General features: G+C 33.1%; 2 protein-coding genes across 4 annotated transcripts; both read left to right on the top strand.

Annotated features, from left to right (window-relative positions):
• The first annotated feature begins 5161 nt into the window (after nt 1–5161).
• On the top strand, nt 5162–15139 carry LOC142629401 (sugar transporter ERD6-like 5). 2 transcript variants are annotated; one of them, XM_075803381.1, is made up of 18 exons: nt 5162–5394; nt 5747–5809; nt 7612–7701; nt 9704–9763; nt 10097–10162; nt 10266–10331; nt 10410–10485; nt 10584–10648; nt 12609–12701; nt 12847–12927; nt 13004–13088; nt 13174–13217; nt 13296–13358; nt 13442–13501; nt 13592–13645; nt 14030–14089; nt 14559–14652; nt 14762–15139. In XM_075803381.1, exons 1-18 carry the CDS (start codon nt 5170–5172, stop codon nt 14899–14901), a joined length of 1485 nt encoding a protein of 494 aa, XP_075659496.1. In that variant the 5' UTR covers nt 5162–5169; the 3' UTR covers nt 14902–15139. The 2 variants fall into 2 exon arrangements, with proteins under 2 accessions (XP_075659496.1, XP_075659495.1); XM_075803380.1 differs by having other exon boundaries at nt 14538–14652.
• Nucleotides 15140–18135: 2996 nt separating this feature from the next.
• On the top strand, nt 18136–23673 carry LOC142629400 (sugar transporter ERD6-like 5). Of its 2 annotated transcripts, XM_075803379.1 has the most exons (18): nt 18136–18513; nt 18958–19020; nt 19712–19801; nt 19900–19959; nt 20246–20311; nt 20391–20456; nt 20533–20608; nt 20687–20751; nt 21230–21322; nt 21472–21552; nt 21640–21724; nt 21836–21879; nt 21958–22020; nt 22095–22154; nt 22245–22298; nt 22767–22826; nt 22925–23039; nt 23140–23673. In XM_075803379.1, exons 1-18 carry the CDS (start codon nt 18286–18288, stop codon nt 23268–23270), a joined length of 1500 nt encoding a protein of 499 aa, XP_075659494.1. In that variant the 5' UTR covers nt 18136–18285; the 3' UTR covers nt 23271–23673. The 2 variants fall into 2 exon arrangements, with proteins under 2 accessions (XP_075659494.1, XP_075659493.1); XM_075803378.1 differs by having other exon boundaries at nt 22925–23673.
• The last annotated feature ends 441 nt before the right edge of the window (nt 23674–24114 follow it).

The raw sequence follows: 24114 nt of genomic DNA, 5'->3' as shown, positions 1-24114 counted from the left end.
GAGGTGCTACCGAGCCAGACTGCCCGGAGTAATCTCTTCTTGGTTTGTTGTTGTGATATCTGTCTGACCTGAAATCCCTTCTCTCCTGCGGGATAACCTTCGCCTTACCCTTCCTCTGCTGTTGGTCTTCCTTGGCCCTTTTGTATTCGTCAATACGGTCCATGAGGCGACGTACACTCCGTACGGGTTTTTTGGTCAAGGACTTCCTTAAGTCATGATCAGTTGGAAGGCTTACTTTAAAGGTATTGATCGCCACCTCATCAAAATCACCATCTATCTCGTTAAACATCTCCCAATACCTGTCGGAGTATGCTTTCAACGTCTCGCCCTCCTTCATAGCCATAGACAACAGTGAGTCCAACAATCAAGGAACTTTGCTACATGTAATAAACCGTGACGCGAATGCTCTGGTCAGTTCCCCGAACGAACCTACAAACCCGGATTTAAGACCGTTGAACCACCTCATAGCAACAGGTCCTAAGCTAGAAGGGAAGACTTTGCACATCAGGGTGTCATTATGAGAATGCACTGCCATTCTCTAGTTAAAGTGGCTCACATGTTCCACCGGGTCAGTCCAGCCGTTATAACTGGTGAAGGTGGGCTGGGTGAACCTCCTGGGGAGCTTCCCATTCTCAATCCTGCGTGAGAATGGCAATTTGGAGAGTTAGTGCAACGCCCGGCTCATGGCATTATTCCCTAAGCCCCTGGAGTGGAGCTTCCTGTTCCTATGACCTGGTGGGTCATCCTCTTCGTAAGAGGATGTTCTACTGGGGGCGACCATGACCTCGAACTGTAACTACTTCCCCGGGCTTCCCCCGGAGAGGTATTAGATGAGGGTGAAGCACGCCTCCGCCTGACGCAACACTGCCTCTTCTTAAGGTGATCAATCACCTTCTACATGGCCTTAGCATCATCTTCGTGGGTGGCCCTGCCTCCACTGTGAGTATAACTTGCTCTAGGATATTCAGTGTGAACGCTACCCTCTCGATCCTCCCGGCGTTCAAGACGTTCGAAAGGATCCTTAGGTTGCGATCCCTGAGATTCTGCATGGTACGAGCCTAAGCTTGCCATGGTGTTCGAGTTCTTTTCACACTAGATTTTTCACAGACGGTGCCAATTGGAAGTGCACAATTGCGCCTAGACCCAAAAACACACGTGGGCTCAGGCCCAATGAGCCTTAAATAATGAAATTTGTAGAGTGTGGGCTCACAATCTAGTTTAGTTGTGTTCGAAGCTTGATGAACAGGCTAGAATGTTACAATATTTGCAAACAATGGACGAATAAGGCAAATGAACCTCCTCGGACGTAAGCCGAGGACGATTTATGTATTATTTCTCTTTTTCTTTCAAAGATTACAGTTCTTTGTCTTTGTACAGCTACCTCCCCCCTCTTCTTTACTCTCTTCCCTCCTTAAATACTTCTTCTTCTTCTCTCTTTATCCACGTGTAACGCAAATTACCCTATTAGCCACCTGTCCCATCCACCACCCTCTGGAAGTCTTCCAATGATAGCAAGAAGGCTGACTTCTACTATTCAGGGGTCATTTCCCCATTAATGCGACCAGGGACGTAGATGCAGGGTCTTTAATGCGAAGGTAGTAGCCTTTTTCCCCAGATATTTCTGTTACACCTTTGCATCTAGAGGGTGTTTAGATCACCCTCTTACCCTTCGGTTTTCCCAGAGTTCTGTCTTTAATCTTCTTAGCCATTCCCAGGGTCATTGTTGGGCTTGTCCGAGAAGACAGTACTCCTCGGACATATCCTCGGACCATTACAACGTAGACTAACTTGTGGGCCTGGAGGCCTTAATCAAAAAACAAACTGGTATCCATCAAAAAAGCCCCGAGCCCAGATGTTTATTCGAGAACTTCTACCTCCCACATCTACTACATTAAGTTCAAGTTTACTAATTTTTCAAAACTATCCCAATTTCACCGTTCTCATGTAAATACGGAGTGATTATTCAAACTAAGCATGGAAGCAGCAAGTTAAGGCCACTAGCAAAAACAGTGATTGGATTTGGGAAGCTAAATGAAGACCATACATGAAAGTGGCTCTGATACTATGTTGAAATTAAGGAGAAAAGTATTGTAAAGAAAGTGGAAGCAGAGGAGAAAGAGAGGGAATATGGAGAATTATGTGATTCAGCTTAATAATCTATGATTCTACGTCCATAGGATCTAGCAGGTACATCTTTACCATATGCCATATTGTCTTACAATGAAAACCCTAAATAATGTGTGTGTGTGTGTGTGTGTGTATATATATATATAGAGAGAGAGAGAGAGAGAGAGAGAGAGAGAGAGAGAGAGACTATGAGCTATATGGTTATTTGTACGTATATGAATTTTCCAATACAATTGGATCTATTAATTTGGTCATTATATAATACTTACAAACTCAATATTACTTCCAATTATATAATCCGGCAATAACATAAGTGCATCAATTTTTATTTTTTATTTTTTGCTGAATTTACAAGTGCATCATTTTATTGGATCACAATCAGTAACCCTTGGATGTTTCTGATCTAGTTATTTTATTGCTAAAGTCGAAACAAACGATTAAGACAAACATAAACTCAACCAATATATACTCTTTGTCATCATATCTTACTAACTTTATTTTTTACAATATTTATTGTTCTATTTCTTTAACTTATTACATTATCTTATGATTGAAAGAAATATGAATAACTTGTCGGAGTAAAAAATTTGAGTTAAGGGGGCGATTTTACTGTTGGTTGTGTGTGTGGCAGTTTCAACCTTTGATTCTACTACTATTTAACCATTGAGTTATTATTATTATTATTATTTTTGTGGGTAAGAACAAAATTATTTTTGTTTAGAATTTTTTAAATGGTATGGTTGTTTATTTTTGATAAATTTGGTTGATTGTGCTTAATTTTTTTTTTTTTTAGTTTTATTATTGGTAATTTTTGTTGTTGAGCTTTTTTTTTTTAGCTTGTATATTTTGTTTTAGATTTTAGATCTATAATTTTTTTTATGATTACTAAAATGAAGAAAATGCTAGAATTACAAACTTTTTTATAAATCGCTGAAGTAATAACTGATTATTAGTAGGTAAAAAAATGATGTAAGTGGTAGGTCTATTGTGAACCAATAAAAATTTGCTACCAAAACAGTTTGTTAAAAAAAAATTTGTGAGTATAACATTACTCTTAAAAGCGTCAATTTTATTGGTTTCAAAAAAAAAAAAATAAAAGAATCAATTTTCTTGTTTGAGGAGTGTAAAATGTAATAAAATTACTAAAATTAGTATATACATAAAATAATATTAAAACAAATAGGGGTTGCCCCTAGACCAATAGTGGCTCCGTACGTCCCTGCTTTCAAGGAATAACCCAAATCTAACCATAGGCATTTTAACGTGTAGACTATTCCAACTCATTAATTTCATGAAGTCGTTTTCAAGATCCGGATGATATTATTTTATCGACATTTTATCATGTATATTAACTCGTGTAGAATTGTCATATTAATTAATAGAAATCTCAACAAGGGTTTTGATGATAATTGAGTCTTCTTCGATTTTTTATCCGCGCGCCCATTCTTATTCTAAACTTCTACTTCAATAACATATTTATATCTATGAATAGTAATCAAATTATTCAATTACTTTACTTTTATTGAGAGCATTATTCTAGGTATGCTTATAATTTTATTTAGTGGAATGGTTGGTTTAGTTGGAGGGGTGAAAAAGTAAGAGAACAGAAAATGGTTAAAAGGATAAAAAAGTGAGAGAATAGAAAATATTTAATTTTGTGTCATATGTATTAGTTGGATACTTTACTTTTATTGAGAGCGTTATTCTAGGTATGCTTATAATTTTATTTAGTGGAATGGTTGGTTTAGTTGGAGAGGTGAAAAAGTAGGAAGATAGAAAATTGTTAGAATGATGAAAAAGTAAGAGGATAGAAAAGATTTAATTTTCTCTCCTGTGTATTAGTTGGAAGGGTGGAAAATGAGAGTGATGAAAAATTCTTTTGTTTGGTTAAGAAGAAAATTGAGGGTATAAAAATGTAGTTTATTTAAAATGTACTTATTAAATAATATAAAAATTAACACATCATACATATACAATTATATTATTTTTCTTTATTATTATAGATAATATAATCTTATATATATATATATATATATATATATATATATATATATATATATATATATATAATCTGGACATGCTGCTGGGTGGGGAAAAAAAAAACTTGGCAACAAAACAGAATCTGGTTCAAAGACCATTTTGCATTCGTCTGGACATGTTTTTTTTTATTTTTATTTTATTTTAAATGAAAAGAAAACTAGACGTGTTGCGTGGAGTAGGTGAGATGCGTAGGCAGCATTAAAATTTGGAGGCATAGTCATTGCTTTGGAGCAGGAGTTTTCATTCCTGTTTTCTTTTTAATTTGGAGAGATAAGTTTTTGATGAGTCAGGGAAGAAAATGTCTAGACTCCACTACAAAATTTCCATTATTTCTCTCCTTACCAAACAACATCAAAACTTATTTTCTTTCAATTATTTTTCATCATCCCTATTTCACCTCCAACCAAACATACTCTAAGGAAACAAAATGCTTTTATTGCATATTCAACGTTATGATGATGCCTATTTGATTTCTCTATCTTATTCTAGTTAGGTGAAGTGGAATTCAAGTCGAAATTTCCACATTCATAATAATCCTTCATCATAAAGAATAGAGCTTGGAATGCTTCAAATGATATGATACTCATATTACATTTAAAAAACAATAAGATATTTATTTATTGCATGTATTGTGATTATTAAAACACAAATTTTCTGGTCACAGAGAGAGAGAGAGAGAGAGCTCCCTAACTAACTTGTACCATTTCTTCTTTGGCCTCAATTGTGGTTGTGCTCAGCACTTTGGGAGCTATCTCCGCTCTTTACGTTTTTGAATAACATATAGATCGACCTTCCTAACTAAGTAGTAACCACTACACAAACAAAGCAAAACCAAACAAAACAAAAAAGGAGCGACTACATGGACGTCATTATTGTCATTGACTCTCTCTCTCTCTCTCTCTCTCTCTCTCTCTCTCTCTAGCTTTATAAATACCTATATCTCATCTTCTTCTCCAAAAACTACCTATCTTCCATTAAAAATAGGACATGGAGAGAAAAAGCATGCAAGCACCGCTATTGAGAAGGCCTTCACCTGTTGAAGCAAACACTACTACTAACGGTAGTAATACTACTACTACTACTGAAACAAACACTACGTATACTAATGGTAGTAATACTACTACTACTGATGATGACTTGCAATCAAGCGGTTCCTCATCAGTCACGCTTGTTGTTGTGCTCAGCACCTTGGTCGCCCTCTGTGGTTCCCTCGGTTCTGGGTGTGCTGTAAGTACCACTGCATAACCAAATGGCATGACTGCATGTAAGCTATATATATCAAAGAAATACACGAATTTCTACTATACGGTCATCATTTCATGGGTTGTTTCTTTTGGGTTCAAAGTCAAGCGTTGTAAGAAAGTTTACACAACTTTTATGCTTAACTCTTATCAAATAGTATTTTATTGTATATGTTGTATACATAACAAAGTTCTATGAAGGATGCTAACTAACCAGTTAGGTGTATTTGAAATATACTATCATTTTCGTGAATTGAAGAGATTGTTCATGGCAGTGCCAAAGTGTAATATGTTGTATGGATTAAACATTGTACAAATGTATTATATGCATTGTGCAGACAGGTTTTTCTTCACCTGCTAAATCTGGGATCGTCGAAGATTTGAGTCTCTCTGATACCTCCGTAAGTACTAGTTTTTTTCCTTTAATATTTTTTGTAATTTCTACTTATCTATGTACATTTACTAAAATGGTAAAATTTGAATGTATGATTTTCTCAAATTCAACTCATTTTTTTGGAATTCCAATTAAAAATGAGTATTATACAATATTTTGAGAGTACAATAATAACACACTCTATCTATTCTTATAATAATGAATTCAACTAATAAACTTGTCATTTCTATGAGAGGAGTAAGTAAAACATTATTGTATTTCTGAAATATTGTATACTTTTCGAAGAAAACTGACAGACATTTTCTTTAATTATACACCCAGAATGTTGGGCATTATAAAATACTTCGTAAACACAATAAAGTTGTACTCCTCCTGTCCTCCTTTTCATATAAATATAATAGTAGGTCTAACAAATTAAATTCATAATGGCCCACTACTCAACTCATTTATTGTAATTCTGAAGTATTTTATAATTTTTCCAAAATATTGACTAATCATTTGATAGGAATAATTAATAATTCATTTTCTCACATAATTATAGATCACTTTCATTAAATTCAAGCTAGAACCTACCATTAATTATGCTATAAGAAGGATCATTGCTCTCGGATGTTGAATAATTTTCCCAAAATGTCTACAGTAGGTTAAAGTAAAACGTTGTCTTAGATATATTTCTATTTAAGATATCTCTGCACTTGAACCATAAAAATTGGAATATATATTCATATATAACCATGCATTAAAATATTTTATTATTTAAATATTTTTTGCTAGATAAATATCTTGATGAGTTTATGAATTATATACAAGTTTTATAATTGCAAAAAATATCAAGATAATTAAAATTATGAACTTTCTTATTTCTAAAATGTTTATATTTCGCTAAGAGTACTCTTGTATCTCAATTGATTAGCACCTCCTGATATTTCTAACTAAGACATCTAGAATCTAATTTCTCATCTTTCATTGTAACTATCAAATTATCCAAAAATTTAAAAGATTTATAGTTCAATTTTTATATATTTTAAATATAAAAACAAAATTTTATAAATAAATAATTAAAAAAGTTAAATAATACAAGATCAAACATGCGTGTGTAATTAAATAGTAAGATTATTATGGGTTACTGTTAGGTTAACTAGTAAAGTCTCTTGTTGTCAAGAAAGAGAATTGATATTCAATTTCCACCTAAACTAAATATTGATTGGTACGTTTTAAATTGATGATAACAGTAATCATTATGGAGTGAGTGTCATAGATTGAAATTCTATCGTAAGTTTAAAAAAAATGATAAGATTATCAAATAGAACTCAATCCATGTGTGTGTATAATTTGTATACACATAGCTAAAGTCTAAAAGTTATTCTAAATATTTTTATCATTATACGTAACTAGGCATGTCTGTATAGTATACATCTATACATACCTATGTATTTGTGTTTGAATAATCTAATATACAGTAATGCTACACATGTTGCATAAACGAAAATATCTATTTATGTCTACTTCAAATATTTGTATTGTGTTTTAGATTTTGAATAATATTGCTAGAGATACAAACTATTTTATAAAAAATTTTACAAAATGCTGATGTCATGAGTGATTATTGGTAAATGAACAAGTGATATTATTGGTGGGTCTAGATAAAAACCAACAATAGGTTAGCCACATCAACATTTTGTAAAAATGTTGTAAAATAGTTTGTATTTCTAGTATTACTCTTAGATTTTACCAATTGTAAGTAGGTGTGCTATGTTTCCATCAATTCTCTTATCCATTGATAACAATTATATTCATTTGACTATGCAGTATTCATTTTTCAGTTCGATGATGACAATAGGAGGAGTGATTGGCGGAATAGTAAATGGATTGATAGCAGATTATATCGGTCGGAAAAATGTTAGTTTATCTTTGCTTTTCACAACTAAATCTCACAATATTTTTAAAATATTATTATTTTGACATTTTAGTGTCCGTATGCAATTTTCTTATTTTATTTTATTTTAAGACAAAGTTTAGTTACAAAATTGGTTGTAGTTTAAGGCTATAATCTTACTCAATCAAATAAACATTACTATATATTTTGAAAATCTAACCGTTGAATTGCATGTTCTTTATGCTCTTAATACACATGTCAAATTTTGGGTCAAATCAGATATTATTTATTATATATTCTATAAGCTAACATTTTATGCATAATTTTAAATTTCAAAAACTTACAATTTAAACAATTTATTGATGACATAGCTATCAATGTTTAAATTTTTAGAAATTTTACAAGCATGAAGGATATAAGAAGAAGATGTAATCAACTGGTGGATTTGTTGAAATTCACCTCCAATAAAAAGATATTAAAACAAGGTTATAACCTTATGCTACAGCTAATTTTGTTAGGGGTGTAATTGGTTTGGTTTGGTTGGTTTTCTTAGTGTTGGCCAACTGAAACTAAAATTTGTGACTTGTAAAATTCTCAATCGAAACTGACTGAAATAATTGGAAATCAAATGGCTTTGGTTCTATTTCAGTTTTGGTCGGTTTTTAGTTTGGTGTCTTGGGTTTGGGCTAGTTGGGCCTTTAATTTTTTTTTTCCAAATTTTTTTTTCAAAACTCTAACATCAATAAGAAAATTACAACTCAACATCACAGTCACAAATTCACACTTCACAACATGTCAACAACAATAAACAAATATTCCAACAACAAATAAATAAATAAAAAAGCAGCCAACTTTATATATCAGAAGTCAACAAGCACATGACCTATAATAATATTTAAAAATTTAATTTTAAATAAAGAAACCAACTAGCACAAACAGCCAAGCACATGGGTTTTTTTCAAAAACCTAACTTTGTTTGCATAGAAAAATTGAAAAAGTAAACATATATCTTACGTCGTTACTACTAGGATATTAGTTTTTTCTCATAAAAATATCATTAATTCAATATTAAACAAAACCCAAAATACAAAATACAAAATACAAAAAAAAAAAAAAAAAAAAAAGGCTTATCAAGATTTTCAAAAGGGACAAGGTCATCACGAGAAGTCAATGATTAAGCTGGCATGTGGAGGCAGCGACAAAGGTAGATTTGGCAAAACTGTGAGAGGGACTGTGGGGCTGAATGTGAGAGTGAGAGTGAAACGTGTGGGGTATACAGGGTAGGGTTTTCTAACTTTTGTTTTTATAGTTTAATTAGTTTAACTAAATATCTAATTAGTAATTAGTTTCATTATAGTTAGTTAATCTAATGATAAAATGAAAAGTCTGGATCATATAAAAAAAAAGGCCCAAATGTCTAAAAATAAAATAAGAAGGCCAGAGGCCCAAATATGTATACACTAACTGGAGGCCTAAATATTTATAAAACATATATTATATATTTAATATAAAATTTATTATAATATGTTTTGGTTCGGTTTCGGCCAGTTTGATGCATACAAACCTGCCACTGAAACCGAAACAGAAAAGTTTGGTTTTAAAAAATGAAAACCGACACCAAACCAAATCAAAACCGAACTGTTATTTCAGCAATGGTTCGGCCAGTTTTGGCCGGTTTTTTTGATTTGTCGATTTTGCACACATCCTTAAATTTTGTAGCTAAACTTTGTTCTTTATTTTAACTTATAGTGGGCTTATACTAAAATTTATTGTGAAAATATTATAAAATTTTGTATAAAAACTTTTTTTTCCTGATATATAACTAAAGGCTCATTGGCTTATGACTGCACAATGGGAGACATTTTATATATTTTTCCTAATTATATCCCAATTGTGTAGCTAGGTGGATCCAATGCTTGTCTTTTATTTAATGACGATTTTGCTGTTGAAGATAAAGTTTCAAAATTAAAAACCTGACTAACATCTTTTGGTTCCTCTCAATTTCTTTTTGCGTATCAAAAACAGGCAATGTGGTTCTCTGAAATATTCCGGATTGCAGGGTGGCTTGCAATAGCATTAGCACAGGTTTTTGTTTTTGCTTTTTTATACCTTCCAACTAAGTTTTAGAAGAATGCAGTCTGAGTAACTTTAATTTCTAATCTCTATTCATTGAATTACATGGCCATTTCCTTGCTTACTTGTACTTCCAAAAAAACGCCCAAAGTAGGACACTGCAAACTATTGTGGTAAAACTTTTAGTAATTTTTATTGAAAGAATGTTCCCAGAATTTTCATTAAGTGAAGATTATAAAAAGAAATTAAAAATAAGTGTGAAGCAAGCTATCAGAATTACTTTATACATATTTTGTCCCTCCTGGGTTTCATTCAATATATAATAGAATTCAATGCTTGTTGTAGAATGCTTGGTTGCTTGATCTCGGAAGCCTGTTATTGGGATTTGGGACTAGCATCAGTTTATATGTGGTAAGTTTTCTTGTACTAGCATTTCATAATTGATAATTTTATATACCAACTAACATTAGTAACATAGTCTAAAAATAATAATCAAATTCTTATTACCAAGCAGGTACCTGTATACATATCAGAAATCACACCCAAGAATCTTAGGGGAAAATTTACATCAGCTACTCAGGTATAATAAGATCATCATGGCCTTAAATTGTATAGCCAACTCATTGTTCACAATACCTACGTTTTGTCATATGTGCAGTTGATGATAACTTGCGGCTTTCAACTAATGTATTTCATTGGAAGTAACATTTCCTGGCGCATCCTAGCTGTAATTGGTAAATTTCTTGTTGCTTCCTTCACTGAATTAATTTTATTAAAATTATTAAGAAAAATAAAAGGGATAGCATTGATTCACACTGATTTTTATTTTCAGGTGCTATTCCATGTGTAGTAAAAGTTGCGGTAGTATTCTTCATTGCAAAGTCACCTAGGTGGCTGGTCAGTCTAATTATCTTGATGAGACTTCTCTATGTGGTGTTTTAATTGAGTAATAAAAATAAAAATCATGTGAGCATTAATATATATCAAATTTCTAATTTGACCCCAATTAATCTATATAATATTCAAAAACTATAGCGTAGCATTTATTGTTTCCACACTTCTTTTGAGTCACATTATGGTCCATTCAATCAGTTTTGATCTACTTTGGTTCAATTTGGTCCACTTCAGTTCACTCGGTCCATGTCGGTCTATTTCAATCTATTTGATCCATTTGGTCCAATTGGTCCACTTCAATTCATTCAGTCCACTTAGTCCAATGTAATCTCTTTCAGTCTATTTTGGACTAATTGGGTCTTAAATTGATTCTTTGAGTAGATTACCTTTCTAGTTTTGGGCTAAAAATTCATAATTTTCATGATTTTTGGGTTGAAAAGTATAAAATTTTATTTTATTTGTATCAAACTCTTTAGTTTATGGCTAAAAAATACAAACAAAAAAGACATTAGAAATTAGAAATATAAGCCCTAAAAATAAAAATGATAAATATTCAAAAGATAACTTAAAATTCAAGTTTCAATACTATAGACATTATACTTATATTTGGAAAGAGAAAAAAAATGCTACAATTCTAAACTTATATAATAATTTAAACATAATGTAACTTGTTACATGAGTTCCATGGAATAGGATATACATTTTTTTAATATACTTGGATATACTCAAATTAGTCAACCAATAACTATGGTATATTTAATAACATCTTCTTCATTTATATAGAACAGTATTAAAATTATGTAAGTAAAATATTTTTATTAAATCATGTTTTTCATATATATATATATATATATAAATATAAAAATATTTTTAAACAATACATGCATTATTTAAATTCCAAATTTTACATTATATTCTTATAAAATAATTATATTATATTTTCTCACGCATTGCAAATGACAACAATTATCAAATTAAGCACATTATAAGTACATCAATAAATAGAGAACATAAAAATTGGAAAACGAAGTGGAGAACTGATGGTGTACATCTCCAATGAAAAAAAAAAAAAACACTTTGGGGCAACATGCCCTAACAAAGCAATTCACTATAGAAGAATGACTAGACATCTACACACAACACCTTGTGATCGACTAGCCTCCAAAACTTCTGGACTTCCTCTACATGGACACCTTCATGAATGACATGTCCACTTCATAGAACTCCGAGAGCACACTGCATGCACTGACGCACGGCTATATATTCTATGATTTCAATAGAGTACTTGTTTTTACGAGGCTCTTTATAAATGATAGACCATGAAGGTGCAAAATCAAAAACTAGATGGAACAGAGTTAAGGATTTGAATCTGTGGAAAGGCTCTAATATTTTTCTATGATATGACTGCTCTCCAGTAATAAAAGTAGTAGCATTAAGTACCTAATGAGTAAGGTTTAGGAACAGGATCAGAATCTTGATCCAAAATAGAGGAAACAAAATCTATGACAGTGAGGGTCAGGCAAGATGTGAACTTGTTTAATGACTTGCTCAAGCATGCTACAGGCAACCCTGGAGTCTCACTTGAGTGACTATCAGGCGAGGTATCCTTGTTTTCACTTCTTTTAGTAGCTTCAGCTTTGAATCGTTTTTCAACAATTTACCGACACTCTATCTTGGTGTGGGTGAGTGTGTGTTCAAATACTTTTGCTCTTTGTTACTTATCCCACTTTGGTTAGTAGTAATGTCACCTTATGTGTTTATAAGCCATTGAATCTACTCCCGGGGGTTGTTCAATTATTTTACATTGTCAACAGATATTGCCAATCTAAATCCTGTTGTTCTTGGCTTTTCCAAAAGCATGCTTTGCAACAAAGTCTCTTTAAGACTACTAAATCACGTGCGTTGTGTTTACTCTACAAATGACAAGTAAGCATCCATTCATTGCATTGCTGAAATAATACAGGCAAACGTTGGTAAGCATGAAGAGTTTGAAGCTTCTCTACAGCTTCTTAGGGGAAAGAATGCTGATATTTCTCAAGAAGCAGCTGATATAAAAGTAATGTTTCCAATTCAAGTTTTTATAGTAGAGTCACTGTTATGTAACCTCAATTAGAGGAAATTTTTTTTTCATTTATTATTATTTTGACAATTTTATTTTTCTTGACAACAAAATTAAAGAATGATACATGCGCTTTTGACAGGATTATACAAAAATATGTCAACAATTTTCAGAGACTGGAAAACTACATTTTTTCCATAGTAGATATGTCTCTTCACTCACAGTGAGTGTCTCTTATTGTGGCCTCTTTTCCATAAATTGCTTGTGTTATTGTGAAGTGTTTTTTAAAATTGGTTTAGGCCGGACTTGGGCTGATATTGCTTGATCAACTTGGAGGCAGCAGTGCAGTTGCCTACTATGCAAGCTATTTATTTACAGAAGCTGGTAAAACAAGGAACTATTTTTATATAACTAGTGGTCCTATATTTTTTGAATAACTGTGAACGCTACAACTCTCTGGTCTATATAGGATTTTCAAGTAGCATTGGGACTACAACTATGGCTATTATCCAGGTACTTGACTCACTCTAGCTTAAATGAATGTGGAATTCTTCTTGATACATTTCCCAAACGTGTACATATTTTGTGCAGATTCCAGCCAACATTATCAGTGTACTCTTGTCAGATAATTTAGGAAGGCAGCCACTTCTAATGGTGATAATGGCAAATAATATTTCTCTTTAAGTTTGCCTTACAGTTCAACAGTTATTGATTATCAAGTTTGCCAATGTTTTCAGGTTTCTGCCAGTGGACTAAGCTTGAGTTGCTTCCTTGTAGGCTTGTCATACATCTTTCGGGTTTCTACCAAAACCATATGTAGACACTTCTTATTTCATGCTTTTGTTTTCCATATTCAATAGTAACAAACTTAAATTTGTTATGCGCAGGACCTTAGCCTGTTGAAGGAGCTCACTCCCATTTTGGTGCTAATTGGTTTATCGGTAATACAATATTCTGCAGGACAATTGTTCCCCTTATCAAGAAAAGAACTGAAAAAAACTCTGTTGAACTTCTTACATTTTTCCTCATTTACTTACAAGTGCCAACTAGAATATTTGTGGGGATTTAAAATGCTTTAGCATATTCTAAGTTCTAAGCTTATGTTGGATGACAATGGATTCAAGTTGTAGTCTTCTTGGACTTGAATCCCTCTTATCACCTATTAGCAGAGGAAAATAAGCAATTTCTTAGGTTTGTTTTCCACCTAATCCATAGAAGCCACAGGGAAGTGTTCATTGATCTTTTTCTTTAATTATTAGCCAAGTTGTCATGTACTGGTAGATCAGATGACATGTATTTATTTGACCAATTAACAATTTGTGCAGGTATTTAGTATGGCTCAAGCAATAGGCATGGCAGGATTACCCTGGGTTATAATGTCAGAGGTATGTAACTTATTGAACTCTGAACTCAAAAAATTTAATAGCCTTCTGCACGTACAAAGTTGCTCACAATAATCACTACATATTGAACAAGAAAAATGGCTTTAACTATTTGTGACAGCATTAGGCTCTCTCAAATAGCAACATTCCTCGAAGTGGATTATGAAATAACATGTTAAGTAAGAAAGAATTTGCAAGGATTATAAATTTATAGAACTCACAGTCAGTTTGATTCCTTCTATCCTTTTTCTTTTCTGTAGTACTAAACCACACAAGATGTAACTATAAATTGGGTACTTGTGGCCATTTAGAAAAATGACACAAAAGGGGGGGGCAAAAAAATAACTTGGAATTCCCTTTTCATGATAGTATAGAAGTATAGAAGTATGAGTTTCACAGGACAAGCAAGATTATCCATAAGATTGAACTTTGAAGGATGATTTTATTTCAGATATATCCTATAAACATCAAGGGTACAGCTGGAAGCCTAGTGACTTCAACACACTGGTCCTTCGCTTGGATTGTTGTATACGTCTTCAAGTTTATGATAGCATGGAGTTTAGCAGGTAACTCATAAGTAGCATCCCGCCCACCATACATCTTCACTTTTACTTTCCAATTTCACGGTTTCTCTGTGGTAACTAATCATGATTTTTTTTGGCTATGATACTTCAGGAACATTTTTCATATTCTCAGTCATATATGGTTTAGCTGTTGTATTTATTGCAAAGCTGGTACCAGAGACCAAGAAGCAAGCACTGGAAGAAATTCATGCATCATTTACCAATCCTCAACGCAAAAACTCAAACCCTTAAGACATAAGAAAATTTGTTCATCTTAGTTCAATTGAAATCTAAAAACCCTATAAAACAAACTTCCACATGTGAATATATATTGTTTAAGTATGTTCAGTTGTGGGGTTATCTCATGCATCACGATCCTCGGTTCAGTTACCTATTCTACCCAATAAACCGCTTAACATTTTTTTCATGGCAAAGAAAAATGTTATTGGAAACATTTTGGGAGAAATCAGCTTATTTATTTGGTGTGGAAGATCATCTTTTCATCATCAAGTATTGTGAAATTTATGCACACGTCTATTAAGGTTATTGTAAACATCCTATTATCATCAAATTTTGTTTCTGTTATTTTCATGATGCATGATATCAAATTATTCGCTAACTGATTCAATAGTTTTATAGCTTACGAAAAAAAAAAAAAAGGACTGCAATTGATAATTCAGGAAACACAATTTTCCAAGCACATTGACAATAGTTAAGTTGCCATTCTGAAGCTATTTGCTTCAGAAAACCACTTAGAAGAAAGGCTAACCATCCAAAATTTAAGAATATCACAAAAGACCACCAGAGTGTAGCAACTTGCTAATTTTGTAATATAACTTGGTTGCTTTCTATTAAACTTATAAACTGGAAATAGTGTAATAAGTTTTTCATAAATTATCATTTATCCCAAAAACTTGATTTCAAAATTTTAATTTTAAAAGGTTGATAACTCCAAGAGATAACACAATCAGTTAGAAACCACACCTTATAAAGCAACTCTAAGTCAAAAGAGATTGGAAAAAGTGAATTCAATCACTAAATCAATATTTGAATATGTTCATGTTGCAATTTAACCCAACAGTGAGCATTTTAAGGTTCATGTAATAAGTTGTAATGGGACTTTTTCAAAGCCATCTCATGAGTTAGGGGTAGCAACAAAGGCTAGACGCTAGACAGGCTGCCTCAATTGCAAATTTGGAGTAGAGCAATTCAGGGAGTGCTAAAGTTAAATGTATAATATGGATGCTGACTAAAGCTCTAGGAATAGGATATTAAATGAGCCGAGTTTTGTCGAATAGTAACTGTTCAAGCATGGCTCGACAGCAAAAGTAGAATGTTCAAGCTTTTGAGCTTGATATGAGTCTATAAATAATACTCAAGCTTGAGCTCTATAAAAAGTATAAAAGCTTGAGCTCGGCTTGGCTTGACTTGATTCATTAGTCAAGCCAAGCTCGAGCTCAATATCAAGCCTAAACTCAAGCTCATTGCTCAATATCATGCTATTGAGTTTGAGATTGGATACAAGTATATTATCAAGCCTATATCAAGTTTATTATCTAGCCTATTTAGTTTGGATGAGTAGTCTCAACTTATAATTAATTAAAATTTTAGAAGAATATGAGTAAACTTGTCAAGCTCATATCAATTTTATTACCAAACTCATAAATAAACTTAGGCTTAACTGGTTTTGTTACTTTTATATCAAGTCTTGGTGTCCATGAGCTTATTCATGAACAATATTTTTTACTTGGGCTTGGCTTGTTTATTAAACAAGCTTAAAATTAAAATTTAAACTTAGTTTATTTATAAATAAATAAACATAAACGAACTTTTTATCGAGCCAAGTTCAAACTGTTTATGAACTGTTTGGTTTATTTATAATCCTATTAGGCATTCAATGGGCTTTCCAATTAGACCAAAAAATTAAAAAGAAAAAAGAAAAAAGAAAAAAAAGGATAAATTCTAAAAACCTTCCCCAAGGTTTGAGGAAATACCAAACACGTCTACCGGTTGTTGAAAATGACCAATTTGCTCCTAAAAAGTAGACGGTGTGTAACGCCATTTAAGCCTCATATATCAAACTATAGAGTCTATTTAGATAGAACTTATTGCTGAAAATTAAAAATACTGTAGCAAAATAATTTTTTAATGAGTAAAAAAATACTGTTTATTTTTTTTATAAGTCTTCGTGCACTGTTCATGAGACATGAACAGTGCACCAGCGCTGGATTTAAAAAAAAAAAAAAAAAACGCAAGCGCACCTGTGGAAACGCGGATCCAAACGGGCACAATATTCTGTAATTTCTCTCTCTTCTTCACAAATCACGCCCAGAAAATCTCTCTCCTTCACGCCCACAAAATCTCTCTCTCTTTTTCTTCACGTCAAAAAATATCTCTCTTTCAAGCTCAAGTCTGAAATTTCAGACTCGGGACCAACAACGCCTCCACCGGAATGGTTTCAAAGCCGGTTTAACCACAAATCTCACACTATACTCCGCCGTTAAAAGCTTTGTGGTTGGGTTGCGAATCATGATGAATTGTAGATGGCGATTGCTGGGTCACGATGAGTGGAGACGGCGGTTGCAAGGTCAGTTTGGTGGAGCTGCCGTTGTCGGTATGGGTATTTAAAATTTTTTTTTTTTTGATTTGGGTTTTGTTTGGGTCTGAGGTGTGATGTTTGATGGTTGGAACGGTTTGGGTTTGAGGAAGATGGGTGGGTAGTGATGGGTGGTGCCGTGGTGGCCGACGGTTGCTGGGTCACACGATGCTCACCAATGGGTCTGGGTTTTGTTTTGAATTTTATTTTATTTTTTTGGATGTGGTTTGAGGTGTGACGTAAACGGATCTATTTGAGGTGAGATGTTGGATGGTTGATTGGTTGGTTGAGGTGATCTATGTTTGATTGCCTTGTGTGATACTGCTTCTAATTGGGTTGATCTTGGTTTGATGGAGGGAGGATTCTTGTTTTTGGGATGTAATGTAAATGTTTATTTTTCCAAATGAGAATGTATGGCTTTGATTTGAAAATGTATGGTTTTGATTTGAATAATGGGTACTGGCTTAGTGATTTTTTTTTCTTACTGTAATCTTTCTCAAAATACATGTTTTTTGTATATCTTTCGGACTGGTTTGAGCTTTCAGAGAGACGCATTTATGTTATGGCGCGAAGAAGAAAGTAACGGCAGTACACGCCGTCTGCTTTTTAGGAGCAAATTGGTCATTTTCAACAGCTGTTGGACGTGTTTGGCATTTCCTCAAACCTCAGGGGAGGTTTCTTGAATTTAACCCAAAAAAAAAAAAAAAAACAATCCTTCAATTTTTTTTTTTAATTTTTTATTCAAGCACCTACGCGTGATGGAAATACTGGCACTTTTATTTCCATCTGTAATAAAGAGGACAAGGACAAAGATAGCATCACATCCAAGAATACAATTAAATAAAAACGGACAAAAGTGTCCAATGATGAACTCCACGTGGGTCCTAAACACTTCATCTCCACTCTCTCTAACTCAATATCTCTATCCTTCAAACTCAGAAGCCGCCCTCTTCTTCTTGCCTTCATCTCTCTTTGTGCTTGAAACACAAATTGAAGTTTTAATTCATACTGTACATACCATTTCTTTGCCATCCAAAGATATGGGCAGAGAAAGCATTGAAGAAGGAGAGCTATCAACTCCTCTAGTTGCCAAAGAAGAACACCATCAACTATATGGCAGTGGTGCTAGTAGTGGTGACCATGCTTGTGCCAACACTACTGGTTGTGATGATGGTGGTGAGAGTCACAGTGGATCTTCCTCAGCCACAGGTGTGGTTGTGCTTAGCACTTTGGTTGCTGTCTCTGGTTCCTATGTTTTTGGCACAGCTGTAAGTGAAATTTTACTTTAGCATGGAATGGTCCACACTCTCTTTAGTCCACATGGTCCTTGGTCCAGGGATATTGTCTGCAAAGATTTTGATGTGTTTATAATGAGTGCCAAATTTTGCAAATCTGTAGAGAACTCAAATTCTATGAAGAATTATAAATTTCTGAATCTTCACTACAGTTTGAAGAGTCACAATGTTTTCTATGCTACTAGGCCATGATAGAAAATATTTTAGTTGAACGCCAAATTTTTGTAGGGATTTTACATAGAAATGCATCTAAATGATTGAGGTATAGATTTGTCAATGGCTTGCAGGGAGTGTTTTTGTAACATTGGAGAGAATAACTGAATAAGACAATAAATGGGATGGGTATCTCTATGTGGGATGCCTAGACGTTTGATATGCTGACTACTGAACTGAAAATGGTGTATAATTGATTTGTAGGTGGGATATTCATCACCTGCTCAGTCTGGAATCACGGATGACCTGGGTCTTACTGTGGCAGAGGTGGGTGTAGAACCATAAAGTCCATTTTTACTTTTGGCAAATGATATTATCACTTTAGAACACTTTTAATCACTTTAGAACACTTTTAAGCACTTGAACTATCTTGCTCTGGAAACATCTTCTGCTATCAATATAACATTTGTATTATTTTAACCATTTTTCCATTTCTATATTAATTTCATTTAAATTTTGTATAAATTTCAGTATTTATGCTTCTATTTTCTGGGATTATGATGATTTATGACAAGAAATCTTCATGTGAAGATACCACTTTTGAGCTCTACTTCATGGAAAAAGAAGAAAGGTTAAGTTTGGAAAATCATGTCCGCATGGCAATATCACAGACACGGTTCATCACCTAGCTTGTGTTTTTTTGATCTGAAAATTAGAATTAAGTTCAACTATGATTTGGAGAAATGTAAAATAAAATTAAAAGGAATACAACATTTAATTTTAATTCAGAATGACATTTCAAAGTTTGAATGCAGAGAATAATTTTAGTTGGCAGTAAGGACTATATGACTTGGAGATACTGATCTGATCTTCATAGAGAAGTCATTGTTTGAGGTTTCAAAATGAAGTGAAATGTTGTATCTTGTTGTTTTATGCAAACTCCATTTTGTTGCATTCTTTGGCTTTCCTTATAAAATTTTGTATATGATTTTCTTAACATCTTTTGGTTATACTGCAGTACTCACTTTTTGGTTCAATATTGACAATTGGAGCAATGATAGGTGCAATAGTGAGTGGCCAAATAGCAGATTACATAGGTAGAAGAGGTGTAAGTACTTCACCCTGGAATCATTGCTGGTGGTATTATAAAGCTTCAAACTCCACAGCTCACCAGTTTTTCAATTTGTTGGTTGTTTTGCAAGGCAGACAATGGGCTTTTCAGAGATATTCTGCCTGGCAGGGTGGCTAGCCATAGCATTCTCAAAGGTTTTAAATCCCATCTCTCTGTTTTTTGTGGTTCCAAACATCAATGTTAATGTTACATGCATGACAACCCCTACATTTTATATGAAAAGATGTTTACATAAGGATAATGGAAATCGTTGAGGCAGCATCACAATTTTGTTGTTGCTCTTACATAAAACTAAAGTTTAGATGATCAAACATCAGAAACAACTTTGTCACAAAATTGTTTCAGGAATTAATTTGTCGTAAATAGATATGTTATCTTAGCTTCACTTCATAATGTCAAATGTTTGGTGCTTGTTGAAAGGGCGCTTGGTGGCTTGACCTTGGGAGACTGTTGGTAGGTTGTGGGATGGGACTCCTTTCCTATGTGGTAAGTTGTTAGATTGCAATTTCAATGAATTATCTTTCATGTAAACAGTAAAATTAATTGTGTTCCTGATAGCAATTAGGTACCTATATATATAGCGGAAATAACACCTAAGAATCTTCGGGGAGGGTTTACAACTGTTCATCAGGTAAGGCAAAAGTCTTATGAATATGGAAATGGTGTTAGTCATTACCCTGTTCACCTACTAATTTCCACTCATACAGTTGATGATTTGTTGTGGGGTATCGTTAACATATCTAATTGGAGCTTTTGTGAACTGGCGAACTTTGGCTCTGATTGGTAAGCTTCCCTGCTCTTGTCCTGTATTCTTGTCATTTGAAGGTAGTTTCATAAGAAGGCTTTTTTTTTAAAATTCAGGAACTATACCATGTCTAGTACAACTTCTTGGTCTATTCTTCATTCCAGAATCTCCAAGATGGTTGGTGAGTTATTCAAAATTTTATTAGAAGATTTTTTTGGAAGGTGTTGGGAAGATAACACATTGGGAAGACTCCAATTGAGGAGTTAATATAACATATCACAACACCACTTAGCCCAAAAGCTTGAGGCAATGCGTTTAGGCTCAATTATGTTATATTTAATCCCTCACTTTTGTCATTATTATCCAATGTGAGACTTCACTACTTTTAACTAAACAGCTTACAACTATCCATACCACTCACATGTAAATATTCTAACAAAAGGTGCTCTTTGGATAATGCATTTGAAAACTAGGAAAATAAAAAGAAAAAGAAAAAAGAAAACAAACAAACAAAGAGTTAAAGTTTTGCTAATCATTGTCTTTTCCATTATTCTTCTTTTTAGCCCAGTACATGTGATTTGACTAAGATGTCTAAATGCTATAAAGTGGCAAAGCAAATTCAAGCATTGACTGACATGCTTATATGATTTTTTTTTTAGGCAAAATTTGGTCGAAAGAAAGAGTGTGAAGCTGCTCTACAACACCTTAGGGGGCAGAATGCGGATATCACTCCAGAAGCTACTGAGATTAGAGTAAAGTTTGGACTTCAGATGTCAATGAGAATATAACTCTTTGTTTCCTCTTTAACTAGAAAAATTACATACTTCAACATAGTCTTGAATATTTTCCAACAATTTTGCTTGGAAACAAGTATTGACATGGTTTTTGAATCATTTTATAGGAGTACACAGAAACCCTTCAACGGCTTTCTGAAGCTAGAGTTCTTGACTTATTTCAATGGAAATATGCTCATTCACTTATTGTAAGCTTTTGTATCATAATCTTTGTAGCATGTTTTTTAATTTTTTATACAGGTTTGATCTTTTTGGCTAACATAAAAGTGGGTTAGGTTGGAGTTGGCCTGATGGTACTACAACAATTTGGAGGAGTCAATGGAATTGCATTTTATGCAAGTGCTATATTCATAACAGCTGGTAGAAAAAGAATTGTCTTTTTTCTTTCTCTTATTTTTTTTCCCTTATTTAATGCTACTTATAGTTAAAAAGAAATGGAAGTTGAATAGAGGAATACTTTGTCAATGACAGGATTTTCGGGTAGTATTGGGACCATAGCAATGGTCATTGTTCAGGTTCTTGACTCTCTTTGCTGAATTCCGACATTTGCTTCTACTTACTGCTTTTTAAGTGATTTACATGATTTTGTACAGATTCCAATGACGGCATTAGGGGTAATTTTAATGGATAAATCTGGAAGGCGGCCACTTCTATTGGTAAGAAGGTTAAGAAATCTCTACTGTGTAATGGACTTGAATGAAAATAATTTTGAATCTCACTATATTCACAGGTTTCTGCAGCAGGAACATGCTTAGGTTGCTTGCTTGTGGGATTGTCATTCTTCTTGCAGGTATTTTCTATAGAAATTTATTTTTCTTGAAAACTAGTTTCATCGGTTTTGTTGAATATTTCATAATAGAATAAATATTCAATTATGCAGGATCTTCAAACATGGACCAAGACAACGCCAATTTTAGCACTTGTTGGTGTACTGGTATTGCAATTATCCCAAGGAGAGTTTTTTTTTTTTTCTTATAAAACATCCAAAGAAAGAACAGCCGGTGAAAAATGTTATTTTGCTTTTATCTCCAACTTCATTTTATCCATGGTCTTTGAGTACTTCTGAGTGTGGAAATCCTATTAAGTTTAAAAGCTCATAAAATGAATGTTGTTTAATACCATTACCATTGATTGTTTCTAACCAATTAGTAGCAATCTAGAAATAGTTTTTGCTGCTTTGAAAGCATGAGCATTTCAGAAGGTCTTGCATAAAGTTGTGGATTTTTTATGATCTGATTTTGGTCATCTATTACAGCTCTCAATCTATATTCATGGGGCAATTGGCTTAAGGGTCACAATACCAACATTGTACACCAATTGATGTTACCTATTGGTTTGAGCCAAATTCTTAGTGGTTTAAAGATTGGTTAAGTTGAATTTATCTGTTTGGTTCTGCAATCAGGTGTACACAGGATCTTTCTCACTAGGCATGGGAGGAATTCCTTGGGTTATAATGTCAGAGGTAGATTTTCCTATCATACTTGAAACACCATCTTTTATTATCAAAATAATTGCCATGAAGGCCTATGGTTGGCTGAAATAGAGTTGATTATTTCTCAGATATTTCCCATAAACATGAAGGGCTCAGCTGGAAGCCTTGTTACATTGGTTAGCTGGTTAGGTTCTTGGATTGTATCATATGCTTTTAACTTTCTAATGGATTGGAGCTCAACAGGTAATGCCAAGCTAGTCTTATCTCTCAATATTGTTGTAATATTGGATGCAAACTGCAATATGATCACTTTAGCTTTTAATTTATGTTTACCTTTTGTCAGGAACATTCTTCACATTCTCAAGCATATGTGGCTTAACTGTTTTGTTTGTGGCAAAGTTGGTACCAGAGACCAAGGGGAGAACACTTGAAGAAATTCAAGCATCATTGAATCCATTTTCAGCAAAAAAATAATTTTGCATGCCTGTACGACAACACCAATCCATGTTTGAATAAGCAAAATAATTTCTAAAACATCAACTCCATAAAATTGTGGCACTGAGTGCTAGACTAATTGGTGACTGGTTGTCACAATAAGCAAGGTTTTTTTTTTTTTTTTTTTTTTCCCAATAGTCAAGATATCTTTGCAGCTTAGATCATACAAGAATTATTTTCTAAAACTGTTGTGATATTGATAACCATAGCTTGAAACTCTACATTGCACTTGGAGAGAAACTACCTATTCACCACCTAATTTAGGGAATGTGAAAGGTAAATCTTGAATTTTTAAATATTTAGAGTTGGCTTGTGGAGTCTTTCATTCTTGAAAGCATATCCATGGAAATATAAAATTATCAAGTTTGGTTTGTTGGATTCATTCCTATCAAATTTGTGAAAATATAACATTTATGTTTCTAGTTAAATCATAATTTTGCATGAAGAATGTTATAGTTCAATTGACACCAGCTGGTGTTTCTAATAAAAATGTTCAGAGTTCAATGTATATTAAAAACATTAATAACATGTAATCTAATACTAGGTATTTTCAAAATTTTAATTTTATTAGTGGTATAACATTGTCTAGGGTTACAATAGGTGTTGATAAACTAGAATATAATGGACTAATTGATATTTTATGCTTATTAGAGGTACCAGATATTAATTGCAACGTTTGACATGATTATGTCACACTAAAGATAACATTCAAGCTTGAAATCATCAATATTTTTGACATGATTAAGTCACGCTAAAGATAACATTCAAGTTTGGAATCATCAATCTTTAAAAATGTTTGAGTAGAATTTTATATTTTAAAATG

The sequence above is a fragment of the Castanea sativa genome, chromosome 3 (assembly GCF_040712315.1).
Source record: "Castanea sativa cultivar Marrone di Chiusa Pesio chromosome 3, ASM4071231v1".
In the NCBI taxonomy this organism is placed as follows: domain Eukaryota; kingdom Viridiplantae; phylum Streptophyta; class Magnoliopsida; order Fagales; family Fagaceae; genus Castanea; species Castanea sativa.
This window is presented reverse-complemented; position numbering and strand designations above follow the sequence as displayed.

Bases quoted from the DNA above. Each gene is read 5' to 3' on its own strand.
- LOC142629401 (XM_075803380.1), top strand. From the start codon at position 5,170: ATGCAAGCACCGCTATTGAGAAGGCCTTCACCTGTTGAAGCAAACACT. The intron at 5,810-7,611 runs GTAAGTACTAGT...TTGACTATGCAG, and splicing joins TGAGTCTCTCTGATACCTCC to TATTCATTTTTCAGTTCGAT. The intron at 10,486-10,583 runs GTAAATTTCTTG...TTTTATTTTCAG, and splicing joins GCGCATCCTAGCTGTAATTG to GTGCTATTCCATGTGTAGTA.
- LOC142629400 (XM_075803378.1), top strand. From the start codon at position 18,286: ATGGGCAGAGAAAGCATTGAAGAAGGAGAGCTATCAACTCCTCTAGTT. The intron at 19,802-19,899 runs GTAAGTACTTCA...TTTGCAAGGCAG, and splicing joins ATTACATAGGTAGAAGAGGT to ACAATGGGCTTTTCAGAGAT. The intron at 21,725-21,835 runs GTAGAAAAAGAA...TGTCAATGACAG, and splicing joins TGCTATATTCATAACAGCTG to GATTTTCGGGTAGTATTGGG.